General features: G+C 40.2%; 2 protein-coding genes across 4 annotated transcripts in view; both read left to right on the plus strand.

Annotated features, from left to right (window-relative positions):
- LOC126281804 (uncharacterized) overlaps positions 1-25,007 on the plus strand; it is a 312,553-nt gene that overhangs the window by 263,087 nt on the left and 24,459 nt on the right. The window lies entirely within an intron of this gene.
- LOC126281803 (S-phase kinase-associated protein 2-like) overlaps positions 1-25,007 on the plus strand; it is a 151,578-nt gene that overhangs the window by 80,368 nt on the left and 46,203 nt on the right. For all 3 annotated transcript variants that reach the window (XM_049981018.1, XM_049981019.1, XM_049981020.1), the window contains exons 8-10: positions 8,214-8,518; positions 10,450-10,635; positions 13,383-13,562. In XM_049981018.1, the coding sequence (XP_049836975.1) occupies positions 8,214-8,518; positions 10,450-10,635; positions 13,383-13,562 (671 nt within the window). The remainder of the gene's footprint in view (positions 1-8,213; positions 8,519-10,449; positions 10,636-13,382; positions 13,563-25,007) is intronic.

Raw genomic sequence — 25,007 nt, forward strand, 5'->3', positions numbered from 1 at the left:
CAGGACCTAATAGAAGACACCTGGTTTTTGTGAAGCGGATTCTGGCACAAATACTCTTCCATTCTCAGCTTATGATCAAGCCCCATCCGCAACATAAGCTCCACAAATTTCCTCAAATCATCAGTGGTGATATCACTCCATAAAGTCAGTCTGGATGATGGTTATAATGTTTCTGCAGCTCAGTATAATGTTTTGTTTCATTCACTATGAAATTGCACATTTCTTCATCAAAAAAAAAATTGTAAACGTCAATGGGACAAATATTTGCAGGTAGATTGTCCAAAAGCGCATTGCTTACACCACAGTTACCAGAAAAAACAGAATTGTTTAGGTTTCCTTGTCTATCAAACCACTTTATTTGTGAAGTAGGGAGCCCACCAGCACAAGAGATCTCCTCAGGTGACAACTCACTTTCACTGTCCTTTTCAGTGGAAGATGAAACTTTGTTTGCCCCATTTGTAGACATATTACACTCCTGGAAATGGAAAAAAGAACACATTGACACCGGTGTGTCAGACCCACCATACTTGCTCCGGACACTGCGAGAGGGCTGTACAAGCAATGATCACACGCACGGCACAGCGGACACACCAGGAACCGAGGTGTTGGCCGTCGAATGGCGCTAGCTGCGCAGCATTTGTGCACCGCCGCCGTCAGTGTCAGCCAGTTTGCCGTGGCATACGGAGCTCCATCGCAGTCTTTAACACTGGTAGCATGCCGCGACAGCGTGGACGTGAACCGTATGTGCAGTTGACGGACTTTGAGCGAGGGCGTATAGTGGGCATGCGGGAGGCCGGGTGGACGTACCGCCAAATTGCTCAACACGTGGGGTGTGAGGTCTACACAGTACATCGATGTGGTCGCCAGTGGTCGGCGGAAGGTGCACGTGCCCGTCGACCTGGGACCGGACCGCAGCGACGCACGGATGCACGCCAAGACCGTAGGATCCTATACAGTGCCGTAGGGGACCGCACCGCCACTTCCAAGCAAATTAGGGACACTATTGCTCCTGGGGTATCGGCGAGGACCATTCGCAACCGTCTCCATGAAGCTGGGCTACGGTCCCGCACACCGATAGGCCGTCTTCCGCTCACGCCCCAACATCGTGCAGCCCGCCTCCAGTGGTGTCGCAACAAGGGTGAATGGAGGGACGAATGGAGACGTGTCGTCTTCAGCGATGAGAGTCGCTTCTGCCTTGGTGCGAATGATGGTCGTATGCGTGTTTGGCGCCGTGCAGGTGAGCGCCACAATTAGGACTGGATACGACCGAGGCACACAGGGCCAACACCCGGCATCATGGTGTGGGGAGCGATCTCCTACACTGGCCGTACACCTCTGGTGATCGTCGAGGGGACACTGAATAGTGCACGGTACATCCAAACCGTCATCGAACCCATCGTTCTACCATTCCTAGACCGGCAAGGGAACTTGCTGTTCCAACAGGACAATGCACATCCGCATGTGTCCCGTGTCACTCAACGTGCTCTAGAAGGTGTAAGTCAACTACCCTGGCCAGCAAGATCTCCGGATCTGTCCCCCACTGAGCATGTTTGGGACTGGATGAAGCGTCGTCTCACGCGGTCTGCACGTCCAGCACGAACGCTGGTCCAACTGAGGCGCCAGGTGGAAATGGCATGGCAAGCCGTTCCACAGGACTATATCCAGCATCTCTACGATCGTCTCCATGGGAGAATAGCAGTCTGCATTGCTGCGAAAGGTGGATATACACTGTACTAGTGCCGACATTGTGCATGCTCTGTTGCCTGTGTCTATGTGCCTGTGGTTCTGTCAGTGTGATCATGTGATGTATCTGACCCCAGGAATGTGTCAATAAAGTTTCCCCTTCCTGGGACAATGAATTCACGGTGTTCTTATTTCAATTTCCGGGAGTGTATTTGTAACTTGCAAGTATACCTTTTGTTTCTTCGAAGGAATTACTTTGTCTTCACTACTACTATCACTCAAGGAATGAGCATGGTAACCTGGGCTAGAATCACTACTACTTCCAAATAGTGATTCATCAGATAAACTTGATTCCTCCAACCATTTTCATATTTTCTCCTCTTGTGAATCCATTTTTCACCGAACATCCACAAAATCTTACTGAAAACAACCACTACACAACACCACATCTGTAAACAAAATGTCAGGGCCAGCAAGGAACACGCACTGACACTACAGGTAACCTATGCCTGTCATCTATGCTCCCACTAAAAAACCAGCATCACAGTACTTTCACCACTGGCTGGTATAATGTGACACCCATTTGATTTCAATGCAGGTTTGATTGTGTAAGTACCACAGGCAAATACTCATGAACCCTCACGTGATCAAATGTGATGCACAAGGCAAAAACTGAAAAACTGATATGCGTCAAATATGATGCACATGGTGGTGAAGGTATTAAGAAGTAAGAAATCAGCAAAAGTTGTGAAGAAAAAGAAAGTTTTGTTGTTAGATAGTTCACATAGTAGAGATGTTGGCCAACTGTTGCAGTGTGAACTACGGGCTAGGTTACTAGGTCACAATTTTTTTAAAACCTGGTGCAAGTCTGGACCAGGTGACTGAGGATGTAGCTTCACTATGCAAAGACTTCACAAAGGGAGGCACCATGATAACAGTGCGTGGGGCAGGCAACAGCATGTACAGGAGCCCTGATTTTTCAGTTGAGGGTGACCTGGTAAGGATAGCTTCAGCAATGAGATATACTGGTGTTCTGAGGCACTACGACTGGCCTCATTTAAACTCTTCTGTTAGGAGAGCTAATTTTGAGCTGGAATGGCTTCTTGGATCAGGTATGAGGTCTCATATTGGTGTTGTTCCTGTTGACGTTGTCAGCAGGTGGGACTCTACTAGGCATACCCTTCACTTCAACAGGAAAGGGAAGGGAAAACTGCATGGGCTAATAGCAAATATCTTAATAGGAGACACTATCACATGTGATGAAGTACCAGTTGTTACAAGTGCCAGAACAGCAGTTTTTTGAGGGTAGGGAGGGCAGAAACAAAAGATGTTCTGAAAATGACATCCACATTGAAAATTCAGGCAGCCAGAAGGCAAATTTTAATATACACAGTTCATACAAACAGTTCCTAATTGAAACTGGCGATTTTCAGAAATTGACAGGAATTTTTGTCCAACCAGTTGTAATTCAGCCTGTGCATACAATCAGTTATACTTATTGCATCAGAATATGTGAGGACTGAGAGGTAAGCTTAATGAGTTGCTTATTTGTAATGAAGAATTAGAGTTGAAAAAACCAGTTGATATAATCTGCCTCTCTGAACATCATATGACCAGTGGTATAGATGTGTAGAATGTTAAAGGATTTAAGTTAGCCTCTTACTTCTGTAGAGAAAATATGGAGAAAGGAGTTGCCTCATTTATCAGAAACTGTTTTAATTTCAAGAATATTGATATTAATAAATATTGTTCAGAGCATCACTTAGAAGCTTGTGCAACAGTAGTAGTATTCCATAATAAATCCTTTATAGTAATAAGTACATATAGGGCACCTTCAGGAAATTTTAACTCTCCGTAAAACATCTGGAAGCTCTGTTTTCCTATCTCACAGTAAAAAACAAGGAAATAGTAGTTGCTGGTGATTTTAATGTGGATTTATTGAAAAGCTCTGCCATTGAAGAATTATTGCAATCAGTAACAGTGTCACTCAATTTAATGCCTAGTGTAAACTTTGCAACTAAGGTGTGTAAATGCTCTGAGACTGCTATTGGTGATATCTTTGTAGACAAATCTAGGGAAAAAAATCATATAACAAAACCAATGCTAAATGGGCCATCTGATCATGACATACAGCAACTTGTGTTAAATGTTGAAACATGTCAGGATATAAGATCTGTTAAATCTGTGTACAGGAGTGTAATAAAGCAGTTAAAAATTAATAATTTTAGGAGATTGCTCAGAAACATGATCTGGATAGATGTTTACAATGCTTCTGACTCAAATGGAAAATACAAAGCTTTTATTAATAAAGTTACTTCCTCATTTGGAAATTGTTTTCCCTTAAATGTAACTCAGACCAAATAGAAGTCTAAAAATAAACCATGAATTATGCAAAGAATAGAATAAAGGTATCATGTGGGACAAAAAGGAAACTATCTACTATCTAGGACAGCCCTGGTGTTAGAATTGTAATGCGCTACAAAGAACACTGCAAAATATTGAAGCAAGTAATCTAGAAATATAAGCAGCTTCATTATGAGAAAAATATAATTATATCAGGAATCAAAATAAAAACTGTATGGGATATAATCAAGACAGACAAATGGGGCCATAAAGGAAGAGGAGCAGATAGGCTCTAAAAATAAATGAGATATTGATAACAAGTGCGTGTAGTGTTGCAAATCTCTTAAACAAGTACTTTGTTTCTGTTACTGTCAGCTTGCTGGTTATTATGTTCAGTAAACAAATAACTTCAGTGAAATGGAAATGACACTAACTTCTTCCAAAGAAGTAGTGTCCATAATAGGTCCTTAAAATCAAAGTATTCTAGTGGTTATGAAGTTAATCAAAGAGTGTTCATGTGAGTTGAGTTTCATCTTAATTTATTTGTGTAGCCAATCTCTTTATCAGCAGAACATTTTGAGACTGGCTAAAATATACTGAACTTAAGCCTCTTTACAAGAAAGGGGATAAAGAGATACAGTCAAGCTATTGACTGATTTCACTTTTGGCAGATTTTTCAAAAATATCTGAAAATGTTGTGTTCAAGAGTCTTCTTAAGTATCCAACTGCACACAATATATTGTCCAAGGCACAATTTGGGTTCCGTACGAGTTCTGATGTAGAGAAGGCTATTTCCACATACAGTGAGAATGTACTTAATTTGTTACACAACAAATTAGAGGCTACTGGTATTTTCTGTGATGTGTCAAAAGCCTTTGGCTGTGTGAATCAGAGCGTTCTCTTAAGTAAATTAGAATGTTATAGTGTCACTTACAGTGTTATAATGATTTGAGTTTTATAAAACTGACAGAAACCAAAGGTTGTCACTGTGAAATACCTGTGGAGTAAACAGTCAGTCTTCATCTGATTGGGAATTAATTACATGTGGTGCTCCTCAAGGTTCCACCTTGTGTCTGTTGCTTTTTCTTGCGTGCATTAATGACCCCTCATATGTTACATGCCAAATGATAAGTTTCGTTTTGTTTGCAGATGATACGAACATTGCAATAAATAGCAAGCCAAGTACAGATTCAGAAATGGCTGCTGATCAAATTTTCATTGACATTAATAAATTGTTTACAGCTAATTCAGTGTCAGCAAATTTTGAAAAGAACCTGTGAGAGATTTTGTTCCAGCATGTGTGTAACATATGAAGACATGCAGATAGCGGAGGCTGACAGTGTTACATTCCTGGGATTACAACTTGATAGTAAATTCAGTTCGGAAGGGCATACCACAGAACTGCTGAAGTACCTGAACAAGTCTGTATTTGCAATGCAAATAATGTCAGTTGTAGAAGATGTAAATACAGAAACAAACCTGACCACCCAGGACGCCCCATTGTGGCTGATTACTGTGCGCCCACTGAGAGAATCTCTGCTCTCATAGACCAACACCTTCAACCTATTACCCGGAACCTATCCTCCTATATAAAAGATACCAATGCCTTCAACCTATTACCCGGAACCTATCCTTCTATATAAAAGATACCAACCATTTCCTCTACCGTCTTCCCACAGTTCCTGCCCCTTTACCACACGGTGCCCTCCCTGTCACTATTGATGGCGCCTCCCTGTACACTGACATTCCTAATGCCCGTGGCCTTACTGCTGTCAAACACTACCTTTCCAAACGCCCTATGGATTCCAAACCAACATCCTCCTTCCTAGTATCCAATGACCAACTATATCCTTACCCACAATTACTTCTCCTTTGAAGGCATTACCTACAAATAAATCTGCAGTACGGCTATGGGCACCCGCATGGCACCATGCTATGCTAACCTATTCATGGGCCATCTAGAGGAATCTTTCCTAAAAACCCAGAATCCTAAACCCCTCACCTGGTTCAGATTCATTGGTGACATCTTTGCTATCTGGATTGAAAGTGAGGACACCTTATTCACATTCCTCCAGAACCTCAACTACTTCTCCCCCATTTGCTTCATGTGGTCCTACTGAACCCAACAAGCCACCTTCCTAGATGTTGACCTTCACCTCAGAGATGGCTACATCAATACCTCCATTCATATCAAACCTACTAACCACCAGCAATACCTCCACTTCAACAGCTGCCACTCATTCCGTACCAAGAAGTCCCTTCCATACAACCCAGCCACCCATGGTTGTCACATCTGCAGTGACAAGCAGTCCCTCTCAAAATATACTGAGGGTCTTACTGAAGCCTTCACTGACCATAATTATCCTCCCATCCTTGTACAAAAACAAATCTCCCATGCCATATCTTTCCAGTCTCCCACCACCTCCCAAAGTCCCACAGTCCGGCCACAGAGCAGCATTTCCCTCGTAACTCAGTACCATCTGGGACTGGAGCAACTGAATTACGTTCTCTGCCAAGGTTTCAATTACCTCTTGTCATGCCCTGAAATGGAAAATATCCTGCCCACTACCCTTCCCACCCCTCCTACCGCGGTATTCCGTCGTCCACCGAACCTACACAATATACTTGTCTATCCTTACACAACCCCCAGTCCCTTACCTCATGGCTCATACCCCTGTAATAGACCTAGATGCAAGACCTGCCCCATACATCCTCCTACCACCACCTGCTCCAGTCCGATCACTAACATCACCTATGCCATCAAAGACCTGTGAAACCAGTCATGGGATTTACAAGCTAAACTGCAACCTCTGTGCTACATTCTATGTAGGCATGACAACCAACAAGCTGTCTGTGCGCATGAACAGCCACCTACAAACTGTGGCCAAGAAACAAGTGGACCACCCTGTTGCTGAACATGATATCCCTCATCTTAATGACTGCATATGGATCCTTCCCACCAACACCAGCGTTTCTGAATTGCGCAGGTGGGAACTTTGCCTATAATACATCCTACATTCCCGTAACCCTCCTGGCCTCAACCTTCGTTAGTCACTGTCTTCACCAATCCAGCCCCCTCCATATTGCCATTCCAGCACTACACAACCGTCATTTCACTGCCACACCCAGTCTTTGAATTTCTTTTATTTCTCTCCTTTCTGCTTTTTACCCCCTCCCCCCTCCCCCCTCCCCCCTCTGCACCTTTTCTCCTGCCCTCCGTCTAAACTGCAACACTTGACTCTCCGCCACTCCCACCATACTATCCCTGCCCTTCCCTGCCCCAGCCTCCTCCTTACCCCCACCCAGTCGCCACTCCCATGATGCACTGGTGCTGCTGTTCGCAGTGTGGTCTCAGCTCTCCAGACTGCAGATATGTGTGCAAGTTGCGTTTATGTGTGTGTGTGTGTGTGTGTGTGTGTGTGTGTGTGTGTGTGTGTGTGTGTACTGCTGACAAAGGCTGTAATGGCAGAAAGCTTTAATTGTGTGAATCTTTTTATTGTGCCTATCGTGACTCAGCATCTCTGCTATATGGTGACTAGCAACTTTCCTGCTCTGGTATTGTTACATTCCATCCTGGATTTTCCATTGTTTGATTTTTGCAACAGGTAAAGTAGTCAGCTAGCAGTATTTTGGAATTTGGTATGTGAGGTATAGCAATTACCTGTTGGAAAATGAGAAATTAAGCACAGGCATACTTGCAGCTCTGCAGTATATAAATTTCCCAACAATTTTTTTTAAAAAAGTGCTTAAGCAAGTGAAAACATTCTCTTCCAACAAAGCAGTGCACTTATTTCATTTAGTGGATATAGCCACGGTCATGTTCCTGAGTAGTTGTCTTGATGGATTTGTCATCCACACTGTTCTCTAGGTGTAATGCTTCTCTACCATTCCTTCATAAACTATATTACTTAATGATATGAAATTGACATATAATAAAAACGTCTTGGTATCAAGGAAACTCCTGTTTAGGTGAACTCAAGTGCAGTTCCCCTCCCCCTCCCCCCTTTTCCCCATGCACATTGGGTAGAATGAATAAACAAGGTAATTATTGGAGAAAGGGATTTGGTCAAATGAAGACAAATTTAAGAGATAATTTGTATGAGACTGAACAGAATTAAATAATTTAAAGTATCTGGCTTTGTAGTCACTTTTTTGCTGTAGTGAAAAGTGGTGGTTTTGTGTTACAGACTCTGACAAATTTAGTGGATCGGTGTCCCTTGATTGAAGTCCTGAAATTGCCTGTGAGCTTCATGACAACTGAGTGCTTGGCAGAACTGATTGCACATTTGAAATATCTTCAGGCACTCAGTCTCCATGTGGACATCAGCAATTGGTATTCACAGCCTGTGGTCCTGCAGCCCTTAGCAAGAAACTGCAGCCGTCTTTGCAAGCTTAATCTGTGGTGCTTCACCCTTTCTGACATTGGATATTTATTTAAAGCACAGCCACCTTTGGAAGAGCTGTCCCTTCGCTGGACAACTGAGGAAAAGAGGTTAGTTTCTGCATAGGAGATCATTATTGTTTCTTTGAGTAAAATATAAATTACATAAAGTCACAATTGTGTAATATTTTATTAAGTAAAATGGAGTATTATGTTTAGTGCTCTGCCCACTTTGAGTAGCATAGGAGGGGGTACCCAAAAGGAACTCAACTGATATTGTAGTGTGCAAAGTTTTTGTAATACCTTGTTCTGTGTAGGAGTATACAGAGCTACCATTCCCAAGTCATTAAGCCAAGCATCATTGCTAAGAAAGGTTGCATGATTTTTTTATTGACAGTTGTTTTTGTGCATGTTGTTTTGTTAATGGCTGATTGTCATGAACATGCTGGCTATGAAGTTTCACTTCTTGCTCGGAAAAACTGGCACAGGAACTCTTGAAATGTTCAAAATGGTTTACAAGAAACTCAAATCTTTGAGTTCTTTCCCCACTTCAAAAGAGGAGAAATATCTGTTTATTGCAAATCTTGCTCTGGTCGTCCTTCCATGGTCTTATCAATGTAAAAGTTCCTAACCAGTGTGGAAGTTGAAAACATTCACAAAATCATCCTGGAAGACTAACAACAGACCATTGAAGAATTTGTGAAGCAGTGAAGAATGACATGGAGTTCATTTCAGCAAATCTTAATGGAAGATTTGGCAATGAAAAGTGTTGCTGCCAGTTTCGTACCTTGAGTGCTAACTGCAGAATGAAAATAGTGTCACATGGAAGCATGCTATGCTTTGAAACACAAATTCCAAAATGAACCAACTTTTTTCTAAAGTCATTACAGAGAACAAATTATGGTGCTATTCTTACGACCCTGAAAAGGAGCAACACCAAAGCCAGTGGAAACTTCAGATTTGCCTCATCTCAGAAGAGCTCGTCATATGAAGTCAAACATCAGAATGTAGCTGATTACTTTTTTTTTTTTTTTATGTGTTAAGAGTTGTCCATCGGAGTTTGTTCCAAAGGGACAGAGAGCATAGGAAACAAACATATATTTAGTGGGGAATACTGCAGTGTATTGGCATACCACTGTCTACTATTAAGAGTTATGAAACATGAAATCAAGTTTTCTCCACGGATGACATAAATCACTTACACAGTCAAGGTATGATAGTAAACTTGCTTTCTGACACTGGCAAAACTGGATGAGACGTTGCTACCGCACAAAATTTCCGGTTGAAGTAGGTTTCCTACAAGCTAGAAGTTGCATACTAAACTTTATAAGATGCATGATCTACAATCTAAACACAAGTCTGTTGCTAGCAAAAGTGAATCACTCATAAAACAAGATACCAAATCAGAGTCTGGTTGAAATAGTTACTAATGCAACTGAGTCCAAATAAATGTTGATAGTACTGAGACACAAGCAAAATTGCAGATTCGCGTTGTTTCTCCACTTCAGGAGGTGGATATTCTACAGAGGTTCAGCCCACCGTAGGGGGGAAGTGGTACTACCGGTGGTGAGAGTGCACTTACGGTATCAAAGACAGCTCCAGCTGCTCTGATGTACTCTCTGGATTCTGTGATTCTGGCTGGGATACCAAATTGTCATCTCTGGTTGTCAAGTGGATTACATTAACAAACTTTCAGCTATTTTCATACAGTTCTGATGGTAACCACTGTTTGGTGATAATATGCCTCAGATGCTTTTTCAATTCTGGATAATTTGAAAAACATAGTGGCAGTTTGCTAGTAACTACTAACATGCTCTGTTCAGTATTTCAGTCGAAAGTGAAAAATGGTAACTATCAAGTCTTTCTATTTTCCCCATATTTTCATTCCTTTCCTGAAGTTTGGTCTCATGCAAATTTGGCTAGCCTTTTCAGATCCATAGCTCACACCAGATCTTCAGAGTAAAAAACAGAGTATTCAACAAAATACCCGTGGAATTCTTCTGAAAAACAAGGTGACTTAAATGAAATTAATTTCTTTGTAGGTGTGTACTCCCAGACTTACTAGCCTGCTGGAAATCAGTTAAATTTCTTCAACTGCAAGAGTATAATGTGAGACACGAGGAGAGTTTTCAAGCATTCCGTTCACTCGGGGAGCTCAGTAGACTGAATTGGCTAGAAATACAGTGTGTGAAAGAGTGCCCAGAAGGAGCTATTGGGGAGGCATTTAGGTAATGTTGCTTATGTTTTTATATGTTTTTGTTTGTTATTTATGCACAGTAATCTACACAGATATTTTCTGTAAATTGTTACTTTTCTTGGTATGAAGAATCAAGTAATATTTGTTGCAATGTTAAAATTTTTTATTTCACAATGACATGTTTCACCTTTCTTTAGGCATCTTCAGATTGGCATATGAAGAATTGAAAAATTTTATAACAGTGATGTGATCCCATGTAGTGAGATTTGATTATCAAGAAAATATTAAAGAACTTGACTGATATTTTGTAGGAATTGTACGTGGGATACCGTGCATAAAGTATCCTAGCAGGAAAATGCCTCTTGTCAAAGCCTTAAAATACTGTACAATGTCCTATAAAAGAGTTATAAGAGAAGATAACTGTAAGGTATTTTTAGAAAATATGTAACATACTTTGCTCCTAAATCGACATTTCACAGTACAAATTATGGGAGCATGCCGCGCAGTTCTGTGCTACCAAATGGGATCATGCCTATAGCAAATCCTTATATCATAAACATGCCAGAAGTGTATTGCATATTCTGGCTGCACACATCACTCTGGATATGAAAACATACAAGACTACTAAGACTAGCCCACACAGCTCTCGGCAGGTGGTGTCTGCAGGATGTGAGCTATAATACTGTTACAGTTGCTAAATCTTGTCATAACAACAGCCTATGACAGTCATTATAAATGACTGGTGTTCTAAAAATTGCTGATAAAATGCTTACATTAATATCCAGAATAATCGGGGTTAGTAAAAATTAAAAACTAAAGTTTATAAACAATACAGTGCTATAATGGGAAAGCATAAAAGTACATAGGGTAGCTCCGAATACCAATTTTGATTAACCCAAGTAGTATTACAGCTAACATTGTGCATACCCAACTCTTCCTAAAACCAGAATCTATGCCCCTCCCAACTCCCTCTGATGTACAAGATCATGTCATGCTAGCTACCTGTCACTACTGAAGAACAGTGTCAATGTTAGGGTCTGAATGCGAAGCAAGTGCAGCACCTAAGTCATAAAATACACTTTAATGGGATCCTGGTAAATGCAAATGCAAACACGAAACATAATACATAGTCACACAAACGTTAACAACTGTCATTGTTAATTAGATGGTCTCTTTTTAAAGACAGGAGTCCCTCAGTGCAAAAACTGATAGCAAGAATCAGTATTGAAAATCCCACTTCCAGGGAATAATGAACCTTCTTGTTGAAAATGTAGAGCTACAGTGGTGCAAGAGCACAGCCAAATGCCACAATGTGTATAATATAGACCACACAATGAGTGAAAAAGTAAAAGTGAAAATCAGTAAACATTAAAAAGATAACTTTCTGAAATGTGTAGTAGGTGGCATGATTCAATTACAAAGCATCCAGGGCTTAGTTATTAACATTAAACAATGATCTCATAGTGTCACAATACGCTCGGTACCTTCCAGTCACCTGATCATTTAGGAGCTGCCTGTCTGTTTTGGCATTTGTGTTTATCGATTTCCTTTTCTTCTTTTTCCTTTTTGAGTGTAATAGAGGAACTCTATCATAACTTACAGCCTGCGGGCGACATCTGTCAAGAGCTATATGCACTAGTCTTAGGGCCTTGTATGTTTTCATATTCAGTATGGTGTGTGCAGCCAGAATATGCATTACACCTCCAGCATCTTCATGATGTAAAAATTTACTGTAGACCTGATCCTATTTGGTTTGCATTGGTCTGCATCACATGCTATAATAAGGTAATCTGCTGCTTCCTTTTTATTTTTATTGTGGGTTGTCAGTGTAGGAAAAAAGCAGTTACATATTTTTAAAAAATAGATTTTGTCATCTTCTGTTTTATTCTATTTTATAGGGCACCAGACAGTATTTTTAAAGCTTTTACAAAGGACATTTACCTCCTGGGATAGACTTGCATTTGTAAGGACGACGGTTCAAACTCCAGCCATCCTGATTTAGCTTTTCCGTAATTTCCCTAAATCATATCAGGTAAATGCCAGGATGGTTCCTTTGAAAGGGCATGGCTGATTTCCCTTCCCATCTATCCGTAATCTGAGCTAGTACTCCATCTCTAATGACCTCGTTGTCAATGGGATGTTAAACACTAATATCCTTGTCCTCCTCCTGCTGTGATATTTTATGCGTTGCCTCCCATGTACCCATCCCTACCAAATATCAGTACGTTCTTTTATATTTTCTTGTTAATCCAATCTCACTAAACAGGATCCTGCAACTATTATGAAATTCTGTATTTCTTCCATAGGCCAAACTGAAGACCCCTAAATAAAGCTGAAATGCTTCATTGGAATACAATTAAAAAAAAATTTGACATTGCAACCAAGACTTTTTGTTTCTTGGTTGCTGTACCAACTCTGTTATGAACTGGAAAATGTTTTACTTTTCGTGTTATTATTCTTCTTATGTTAGAATTACTTTTTATTGTTTACCACATGCAACAACTGTATGTGTTAACAGAACTACAGTATCCATCTTTTAGTTGCTGTCCTTCTGGCAGTATGGTAGCTGTCATCTCCCTTCACTTATAAGGAATATTTTCCTCCCAGTTTATTGCCCCATTTTTTCTCCTGCCTTTGATTTCCAAAGAAATGAACCTATATTTACATTTATTGTAGATCATTATATGCAACTGCTTCATATTTGTGTTAGAACCTGTCACCAACAACTCCTATTTGGGAGGGAATCTGTAAAGTATGTAACCCTCACTTTATTACCAGGTATGGAGGTCTTTCGCAACTGCAGCATGTTGACTTGTCAAACAGCTGGGCATTAGATGATACTGGTCTAATTTCCTTGATTCATGGATGCCCACAAGTACGATGGCTTCGACTGTTTGGTTGTTATGGGCTAACAGATGAAGCATTCAAGGACATTTACAAACTTGTGCATTTGAAAAGGTAAGTGAAAAAGATATTGTTGTACATTACGGTTTAACTTTATTGTGTTGAGTAGTTATGTATAACTAGATAGTTGTATAAAGGAAAATTAATTTGAGAATTGCTGGCCAAGACTTACCTATAGGAGGAAAAACATGTAGTACTGCCAATAGATACATACAAAAAGAAAAGTGATGTATGACCTAGCTTTTAGAAATAATAGTTCCTTCTGTGAGGAGAAGAGAAGAATAGGTTGGGGAAAGTTGAAAGGAAGGACAGCTCACTCCAGTCTCAAGATAAGTAGGCCCCATCTGTAGTAAGGACAAAGGTAGGTAAAGATGAAGGGGAATCCATCAGAGAAAGATCAAGAAGTCAGAGATAGTATGTTTGCAAGCAGTGGTTGGTTGAGTGATTCAGGCAGAGGGGACCAAACTGCAAGGTCATTGGTTGCATTGGATTAGCGAAGTATGGGGAAGGAAGTCAGCTGTGCGCTTTCAAAGGAACCATCCCTGCATTTTCCTGAAATGGTTTAGGGAAATCACAGAAAATCTAAATCAGGATGGCTGGACACAAGTTTGAACCGCCATCCTCCCGAACATGAGTCTAGTGCTAACCACCTCTGTTTTGCAAACAATGTGCTAGCTTTTGTGCAGAGACTATAAGGTGAGAATGAGAAGTAAGTACAGAGTAAGGGCAAGAGAGATGTTAGAGAAATTAAGAATTGGGACAGGAAAGTGATAAAATAATAAATAACTGTACTCAAGTATCATCAGCTTCTGAAGTGCAGTGATGCTGATGGTCTTTTGAAATGTATTCCACATAGTGATTACAGTGCTGATTGATATTTAATGATAGCTATGACCCATCTGTCTCTCATGGAACTACTATTAAACTGAGGTACAGTTATGCCCATGTCAACTGGATCCTGCACCTTTTACATTTCCAGTAAATTTCAATCTCATTATTGTAATATTTTCTTCTACCATCCCCTTCTCACTTCCCTCTGTCTGATGGTCAGCCAGGAAAAACTATTTGTCTCTTTCACTCTTTATGGATCATGCTTTCGCAGTCACTGTGTTCATTCTTGTGACTTACTCAACATTTGTGGACCACTCGAAACAGAATTCTCAGCACCGCAAATCGTGATACAGTTATCAATTTCCGTTGTTACTAACCCCAAACTAACTTTTCCAAATTTTAAATCATTTTTCATTCCTAGACCTGAGACAAATGTTTTGGCATGCTAGAGCTTATAGTGTCACCTGGAATCATGGACGTCACTGCACCTTGTGATTTGCACATCCTGGCCGGTCGACACATACCTGGTGGTGAATGGTTAACAGTGGCAGGTTTGGAAATCTCTGTGCAGAATGTGATAGTGGATACTGGTCTCATAGCAGTCCCCCCTGTGCCTTAAAAATAGGTATGAGCTATAGGAGCTCATCTTCATGAAAGGTTCAAACAAGTGCAGAGGGTGGGATTTGTCAATGGGAGCTCAGCATAAGGAAATACCTGACAGGTCAGGAAAGAAGGCCATTGTCCACTCTGTTTGCTTACTTGGGTCACGTCCGAGGTGTGATGTTGCCATGTCGGCAGCAGTAGAGTGCACGTGGTGCACCCATCTGCAAATCATGCCTCATGTTGTTACGAATGATGCCTGCCACCTGGGTTCAGAGACCATCCTCAGGTCATACAAGTGGCTGTCTGCTTTGTAAAGACAGGCAGTCTCACTCGCAGTGTGGAAACAGAGCTACTGTTCTGCAACATCATTCCCAGAATTGATCTTGGTCCTCTGGTTTGGAGCCAAGTGAAAAGGTTAAACCAGGGGGTCAGATGATTTTGACAGTCTGTGATGCAGATTCTTCAACTTCTGCTGTTTGATGGAGAACTGTAGGACCTACCTTAGTAGAACAGCCATGCACTACACGCAGAAAATGACTGCAAGGCTAGTGGAGTAAACATGGTTTTTTTTTTTTTTTTTTTTTTTTTTTTTTTTTTTTTTTTTTAAGATAGAGGCTTGATTTCGTACATGGAAGAATACTTTCCCAATTAATTGAAAAGAATATCAGTCATCATGATATGGCAAAGAAGGAAACTGTTAATATACTACTGTGGTTGTAATTAAACTGGCAGTGTTCTGAGTGCTGCAGTGCAGCTTGTATATACTACAGGATTCTGAAACATTGTAGGTATGTTCATTAATTGCACCATGTGATGTGGGTGGAGAAAGGAGGGAGGGGGATGATCAAGCACATGATAACAGTGGCTCTGGCACTTTTATTAAGATATGGTCACAAATTAAAACATGTGTTCAATATGGTCTCTCGACTCAGCGATATCTTGTGTCTGTATCACAGCATGATCAACATTTGCTCGCAGCATATCCGGTGTAAGCAGAGCAATATGTTTTCATATTCTGTTCTTCAGTTACGTCCCTGATAGTCACAGTCTTTCAGATATACCCACAGTCATAAGTCACATGACTTTAGGTTGGGTGGTCTGGAAGGCCATACATCTTGAAATTGTCTGGAAATGATGAAGTCATTGCTGAAGGTTTCTCAAAGCAAACCTTTCATCTGACAAGTGACATGTGGTGTTGTCCAATGTTGCTTGAAAATAATGGTGTGGACACAGTTGTATTCTTGCAAAACTGGAGCCACTTGTCTCACAAGGTGATTATTATAATGTACAGATGTCATTGGACATCTAACAGGTGTGTAAAGTGCCATCTCCTCAAAGAAAAACGGACTGTGAATGAAGGAGCTTGTGAAACCTCGCAACACAGTCACATAAGCTGAGTGAGTGTATGTTCCTGCACAATATCTGGTGGAGCAGAACCCCATATATGACAGTCCTGTGTATTCGTGGCACCATGTAGAGTAAAATGTGCCTCTTGTGTCCAAAGAATATTCCCAGGCCACATATCATCATGCATGCTAAAAAATGAAGCTGAAAAGTCAATATGTTGTAGCCTATTGTGGTTCTTTGTTTGGTGCCAATTCTGAATCTTGTAGGAATACCAGTGTGAAATGCACCACAAAATCTTCTGAACAGTTTACCAAGGGAGAGAGAATTCTCATACCATAGCTTGAGCACAGCCTGCAGAATTTGAGGCATGTTCTGCTTGAATAGCTGTAGCTACAGCAAGTGCATCAACTGCCATGGTAATGGACCATCTCCATCTCCCTGCTGCACCACTTAACTCACCTGTTTCTTAATATTTCTTGATAACATTCTTTAGTGATTTATTGAGATGGTACCTCTTCACAGATGTTTCTGTCACCAATATTTTCGCAATGAAGCACTGCTATTTCTGTTATTATGATAAAACAACTTTACCAGCAGTGCACTGTCTTTCTTCTCAAAGCCATTGTATTTCATACAGAGAAATTCAACTTTCTTAACCCTCTACACCAACAGTCACTTCATGAAAGAAATCAGCATGAATCACCAAATGACAAACAGCACACTGATATCAATACAGGAAACATATGACATTACGAGTGAGTACCATATTTTCACCTGACGGCAGAAAGTGAAACTATTATTTTTTTCATCATACTCTGTGAGTGGACCGATTAATGAACGTACCTACATTATTCCAGCATCCTGTGATGTATACAGCTTGCACTGCAGCACTTGGAGCACTGTCACTTTCAGCATAACCGCCCAGTATTAGTCGGCTGCTACAGCATCTATGGGAATATCCCAGAACTATCCTTGCCTGGTAACAATGTCCGCGTTCTGTTAGGGACAGAAACCTGTCTGAAACCAGATGTTAATAGCAACAAAATTCTGATTGAAAAGTATTTTGCTAGGAAAAGTTGAATGCTGGTGTAGAGGTAGAATAGAATAGAATATTTTTATTAGACTTTCAGTATTTTCATACAACTGGCTTCATCAAAGTTTACAGAGGGTTTTACTTTCAGTACAATATTCAAATAGATACAGAAAGAGGAGAAAAGGAACTAAAGACCTTTTCTTCAGCATTATGTAAAACAATGTTTTATACAGTAATTAAATACACACATAAGAAAAGAATCACAGTAAATAACTAGCTTATATAATATCAAAACATTTTCTTCACAACTTAGGTAAAACATATATTTTGATGATTAGTTTCTAAGAATTCTTCAGTTGTATGGAATTCGTTGTTTTTCAGCCAGGTTTGCAATGTATTCTTATATTTATTTAGTGGTACTGTACGAGCTGAGCATGGTAACTTATTGAAAAATTTTATGCTTAAATACTTATAGTTATTATGGACTACAGCAAGTCTTGTGGAAGGCAAGTCCAGCAGGTGACTGTTTCTTGTACTGTGTGCATGCACATCACACCTCATGTTCAATTTTTTCAGATTTTCTCTGGCATATATTAGACAGTTATATATGTACATGCTTGGCACTGTCATTACGCCAAGAGATTTAAAATAATTTCTGCAGGACTCTCTGGGTGCTAACCCCTCCATGCACCTGATTGCTTTCTTCTGCCATCTGAAAATACATTCAGCCCCTGGGGAGTTACGCCAAAGCAATATTCCATATTGCAGTTGGGAATGAAAACAAAACACAGTACGAGTGGAGGAGCAATTGCTTGCTCACACTGTTTCTTAATTTATACAATAAGAAAAGTACTCGTGCTAGTTTACTGCATAGATAATTGGTGTGTCCTTCCCATGAGAGCTTTTGCTCTATGATTAGCCCAAGTAATTTCACTGTTTTGTTTTCATTTTTAGTCACTTTGAGATTAAATATTATTTCTTCTGTTTTTGTTTGATTTATGCACAGCTGGTTAACCTGACACCAGTAATTAGCCATTTGCATCATTTCTCTATCTTTGTCCAGTATACTCTGTAAGTTCTCTCCTGTACTTATTAATGTCATATCGTCAGCATATAGTATGTTCTTACACTTTATGTATTTCGAGAAGTCATTGACATTGACAATGAACAGAAAAGGTCCAAGAACAGAGCCTTGGGGTATTCCTCTTTCTATAGGGAGTATTTCTTCTGACCTCTGGCTATTTGCATATACAAGTTGTAACCTATTGCTTGGATAAGATCTGAATAGTCGGAATGTGTCATCTTCAATGCCATAGTATTTTAATTTTTTGATGAGTATGTCATGTGACACCGAGTCAAAAGCTTTACTTAGGTCAATAAGTGTTCCAGACATTGATACCCTTTTTTCATACCCTTCATAAACATTGCTTACCAAAGCTTCTACTGCTTTTACAGTTGATAGGTGTGACCTGAAGCCAAACTGTTGTTCATTTAAAATATTGCTGGTTTCAAAATACCTGTATATCTGCTTATGCATACAATTTTCTACTAACTTGGATATGATTATCAAAATATCCACGGGTGTACTGCCGGTCTATAGTGTCCAACTGGCACAATATTTCAGCGATCAAACATGTCGCCATCATCAGGTGAACTGACGGACTGAGCTCCTGTGAACGTGCCACCACGAAGATCCGTACGCTATGGCTGCTCAGGGGGAACTGGGTTCGGTCGCGGCGGCGGCCGATTTAAATACCCTCCACCCGCGGCGCGCTCCCTCCGCTGTCCGCGCCCCGCGCCACGGTAGCGCGGTGGAACAGATTGCGACGGCATCTGAGATGATGTCGGTGTGATGGCTCTGTCTGCTGTGGTCGTCCCAACTATGCGTTTGCTCGATTTACTCTTTATTAACCCAATTGCTGGTTCCAAAGCCTTGCTAAGATTATAGCCACAGTCACGGTTTATGAGGTCGTCATTGGTGTGAATTTCGATGGCCTCTCTAACAACGCTGTCGCAGTATCTCGACGTCTGTACCAGAATCCTCGTGCGGTCATACTCCATAGCGTGATTTTCTGACAAACAATGTTCAGCGACCGCCGACTTGCTCGGATACATCAGTCGAGTGTGCCTCTGGTGTTCACGGCATCGATCCTCGACGGTACGCATCGTCTGACCAATATATGACTTGCCACATTGACATGGAATCTGGTACACGCCGGCCTTCCTCAAACCGAGGTCATCTTTGGCGCTCCCCACCAGTGCACAAGTTTTATTCGGAGGACAAAACACAGTTCCGACCCGGTGTTTCTTCAGAATGCGGGCGATTTTCCCCGAGAGTGCGCCTGTGTATGGAATAAATACAGTGCCTACGTCCTCCCTCGTGACTTCATCCATCTCAACAGGTTGTGCTGCAGTGGTTGGGCGGAGAGCACGTTGGATCTGCCACTCTGAGTACCCATTTTTTCGAAATACAGTTCTCAGATGTTCCAATTCCTGGGGTAGACTCTCTGTGTCAGAGATAGTGTGCACCCTATGTACTAGAGTTTTAAGTACCCCATTCCTCTGTGAAGGGTGGTGGCAGGTGTCTGCATGCAAATACAGATCAGTGTGTGTTGTCTTTCGATACACCCCATGACCTAGGGTGCCGTCAGCCCTCCTCCTGACCAAGACGTCAAGGAAAGGTAATTTACCCTCCGTTTCAGTCTCCATAGTGAATTTGATGTTGGGGTGTATGGAGTTTAGATGTGTAAGGAAGTCAAGGAGTTTATCCATACCATGTGGCCAGATGACGAACGTGTCGTCCACGTAACGGAAAAAGCAAGTAGGTTTCCATTCGGATGACGATAGGGCTTCCTCCTTGAAGTTCTCCATGTACAAATTCGCTACCACCGGTGAGAGTGGGCTACTCATGACGACTCCCTCCGTTTGTTCGTAGTATTCTCCATTAAAAAGAAAATACGTGGAAGTCAAGACATGCCTAAAAAGTTCAGTGGTATTCTCGTCAAACCTCTGACCAATCAACTCTAGCGACTCTCGCAGGGGTACCCTCGTAAACAAGGAAACAACGTCAAAACTCACCATGATATCTGACTCATCCAACCTGAAGCTATCAAGGCGTTTAACAAAATCCACGGAATTACGGATGTGATGAGGGCATTTACCCACATAAGGACTTAATATTCCCGTCAGATATTTGGCCAACAAATATGTAGGTGCTCTGATGTTGCTGACAATGGGGCGTAATGGTACCCCCTCTTTGTGAACCTTTGGGAGTCCATATAGTCTAGGCAGTACCGGACCTTGGGGTAACAATTTCTTAGCGTCACCCTCCAGTAAATCTGCGTCCTTGAGAAGAACCCTCATCTTGTTCTCCACCTTCTTTGTAGGGTCAACGCTGATCTTAAGGTAGGAATCGTCATTTAGCAGGCTCTGCATCTTATCAGTGTAGTCCTTATGGGAGACAACAACTGTAGCATTGCCTTTGTCAGCCGGTAAGACAACAATTTCATAGCGTTCCCTCAGATTGGTACTATTGAAATGGGTCTGTCGTTATTTGGGAGGTTTCTTTCACCTTTTTTTAAACACAGGCAATGTAACTGTGAGCTTAAGACAGTCGGGGAATATTCCTTCATCAAGTACTCTGTTTGATAGTGAGAGAAGTGGCATTTCAATTTCTTTTGCTAGACATTTAATGATGAGATTACTGAGTCCATAATAATCTTCTGTTTTGGAATTACTTAATTTGTTTATTGACTTGTGAGTATCATTTAATGTGATTCGGGTCCAAGTGAACTTCTCACTTCTTGTCTGTTTTGCACAAGTGAGCAATGCTTCTGCATCAGAGGCAGAATTGATGGGTGGGGTGGTGATGCTATTTAGAAAATATTCATTGAGAATATTGCAGTCAATAGGGATACTCTTTTCTTTATTGGTATTATTTATTTCCCTTTTATTGACAGTCCAGGCAGCTTTACATTTATTTTTAGAGTTTAAAATATATTCGTTATTTGCACAGCACTTAGCATTTTTTATTTCTAATCTGTAAAGGTTTCTCATTTTAGTGTAATTTTCCTTGTCCCTATCACTGTTATGAGATTTGTCTTTCATAATCATCAGTAGTATTTTGAGTCTGTTAAGTTGTGGGGTGTACCATTTGTTGGTATTTTGTTGATTATGAGTAATATTACTCTGGTACCTTTTGGTTACCAAGGGGCATGTCATTTCTACTATATGCTTGATCTCTGTCAGGAAAATGGAAAAACATTTATTAATCGTTTTCTTGTTATCCATTACATGAGTCCAATCCATTTCTTTTAACTGGTTTATCATTTTGTTTACATTGGATTCACCTAGAATTCTATATGTCACTTCTCTCTCTGTATAACTGAAGGCTATCTTTTCTATTTGAAGCCATAGCCCTGCATGATCTGATATTCCTAATTCTATTACATCACATTGTATGGAGTCTCTTTGTACATTGCTAATTATGTTATCAAGGCATGCTTTCAGTCTAGTGGGTTTTTCATTGAGACAGTAATAGTTTAATGACTTCAGAGTGTTAATCATACGAATTACATTTTTTCTCTTTGCCCTTATATCTATGTTAATATCACCTACAATTACAATTCTATGCTGTTTATATTTTGACAACAACAATATTAAAGTATTAATTTTTTCTGTAAATACTATCTCATAAGAACCTGGGATTCGATAGATTGAGTCAATTACAGTTTTCTGTTCATGCATTACCACGCCGGCTACTTATATTGTAGCTTCAAGGCATATTCTACTAAGGTCTATAACTGAGTAATGCAATTCAAGATCACTTTTGACATATATTGAGACCCCACCATGTGTAATACTTTTTCTGCAGTAGCTTGTAACTAACGAATATCCAAGAGGAACACACAAGTCTATTTCAGTGTCTTTCATCCTGTGTTCATTGATGCATAGAACACTGCAGTTGATTTTATCGAGCCAGTATTGTAATTCATTGATTTTACACCTAAGAGATTGTACATTTATATGAAGGAGGAAGAAACTGTCACTGCTACACAATGGTATTCTACTTTCACAGAACCTTCTGTATTCATTTATTTTCGCCCCATGATCTGGGATTTCACAATTATCCGAAGGAATTAGACTGCTGCAGTTTCCACTTAATGTGGTTTCTAACTTTCCTTCGTCTGTAATGTCGTTTTCTCTAAAAAAGGAGGTGTACAGTCATTCTCTGTGGGATTGTCTTTTAAGACAAGTCTGCTGCGTGCTCGTATTTCATTTACAACTTTGTTTATCTCCTGACACAAAAATGTTTTCCCACGGTAATTTAGATGCTCACCATGTTCAGTGTGCAAATTTCTTTCAAGTCTACTAATATCCACTACATTACATTTAGCATAAATGGAACATAGTTGTTTGATTTTAATATTTGTTTTACGAATCTCTTTGTTAACACATGAATTATAGATCAAGTCATGTCTATGAGGTATCGTCACAATAATAGTGTTTTCCACATTACTTACATCTAAAAAAAATTTCAAACCTGTTATACACTTTTTTGCTTCATTATGTGCTACATCATTTGCACCAGTCACACAAACAACAAAGTCACTGTCCCTTGTTGTATTCTTGTGTTCTAAGATGCCTTCAACAATATTTTCTGTCCTCGCACCAGGTTTTACGATACCAGTTGCACGAAGATCCGTATTCACATCCTGTAGAATATTTGCTAGCTTTCTTCCGTGGCTGTCCGCTAGAAAAAGCACATTGTGTTTCTTTGTTCGCTGTTTCTGGCTGTTGGCGATGTTTCTGCAGCTCCTTACAATGTTTTTATCTTCACGCTGGGTGGGTTGTTCACTTTCAATGTTTATGGAGTTGCTGCTGCTTTCTGATAGCACACTGAACTTGTTTGTGCACACGAGATTAGATTTATTCCATGTATTTCGTTGTGAGCAAGGCACTTTTTTAGTCACTTTGTTTGTCATTACACGAGAAATAGTTTTTGAATTGTTTACACACTTTAGGCCACTGTTTTCACTTTGAAGGGCATTTGTGTTAGGCCTATTTACGCAGTTTTGACCGTTACTTTCACTGGCATTTGAGTTCGGCCTCTTTACGAAACTTTGACCATTAATAAGTTTGTAGCTATTAATAATATATCTAGTGAGCTTAGTACAGATACCAAGTGCCGTAATTTGGATAAAGATAAATTTTAAAAGGTAGATAAAACATCATTGTCTGATGCTCAGAAACAGTAGTGTCAGAAACATGGAAATATTTCTTATAAATTTGCTGGTCATCTTGGAGATTTCAATTTACTACGTATACAATGGAAAAGTGTTAGTAATGACAGAGAATCATGTGACATTGTTCTAAAAGCCTTATCCAGATATTGCCTCAAGCAGCTAGTCAGAGAAATGGCTTGCAAAAAACCTGAACTTTTTGACTCATTTAGTGTAGAACAGGGAATCAGTGATCACAGGGCCATTACAGAATCATTGAATATGGCTGTAAATAGGAATGTAAAGAAAGCAGGAAGATACTTCTGCTTGGAAAGTGCAACAAGAAACAGATTTCAAATTTCCGGGGTGATCAAAATGAGAATTTCATCTCCAGGTTTGACAATGTTGAGCATCAGTGGACAAAGTCTAAGAGTGTTGTACAATACACTTTATACAGATATGTTTTGAGTTGTGAAGAATGTAAAGACTCACTGTGGTTTGACAGCCTTGTTATAAAATTGCTATGTACGCAAAGAGCTTCACTGCAAATTCAAACATAGCCAAAGCCTCACAGACAAGCAAAAACTAAATACAGCCAAATTAGCATAAGGAAAGCGATGTGTGAAGCTTTCATAAATTCAAAAGGGAAATGATACCTACCAACATAACATAAAGTCCTAAGAACATTAGGTTTTATGTTGACCAGTAATAGATCGAAGCCATCTATCCAGATGTTGTGACCATAACGGCATTAAAACAGGGGATGGCGCAAAGAAGGCCAAAATAGTAAATGTCATTTTCCAAAACTGTTTCACTGAGAAAGATCACTCTGTAGTTCCTTCTTTAAATTGTTGCATGAACATCAAAACAACAGATACTGAAATAAGTGACCATTGGATAAAAAAGCAACTGAAATCTCTCAACAGAGGAGAGGCCACTGGTCCTCATAGGATACCAGTATGATTCTACACAGAGTATACAAACGAAGCTCGTCTTCTAGCAGAAGTGCACCACAGATCACTGTAGGAGTGAAGTGTTCCTGATGATTGGAAAAGGCACAAAACTATGGGCCAAAATCTCTTACATGAGTATGTTGTAGAATTTTGATACATGTTTTATGCTTGTGCATTATGACATTCTGGAGACCAAGAATTTCCTCTGTATGGAACAACGTGGGTTCCACAAACAACAGTCAACTCAAACACAGCCTGCTCTCTTCATCTGCAAGCCCCAGAAAGTAGAAGATATCAGTGTTCAGATTGATGCCACATGCCTTGACTTTTGGAAGGCATTTGATAAAGTTCCACATTGCTACCTAATGAACGAAATACGAGTGTACAAAATATCAGAGTACATGTAAGATTCAATTGAAGAGTTTCTAGCAAACAGGACATAGCTTCTAATTTTGAACAGAGAGAAATCTTTGAAGTGAAAGTAAATTCTGCCTTACCTAATGGGAATGTT

The sequence above is a fragment of the Schistocerca gregaria genome, chromosome 7, assembly GCF_023897955.1.
Source record: "Schistocerca gregaria isolate iqSchGreg1 chromosome 7, iqSchGreg1.2, whole genome shotgun sequence".
Taxonomy (NCBI): domain Eukaryota; kingdom Metazoa; phylum Arthropoda; class Insecta; order Orthoptera; family Acrididae; genus Schistocerca; species Schistocerca gregaria.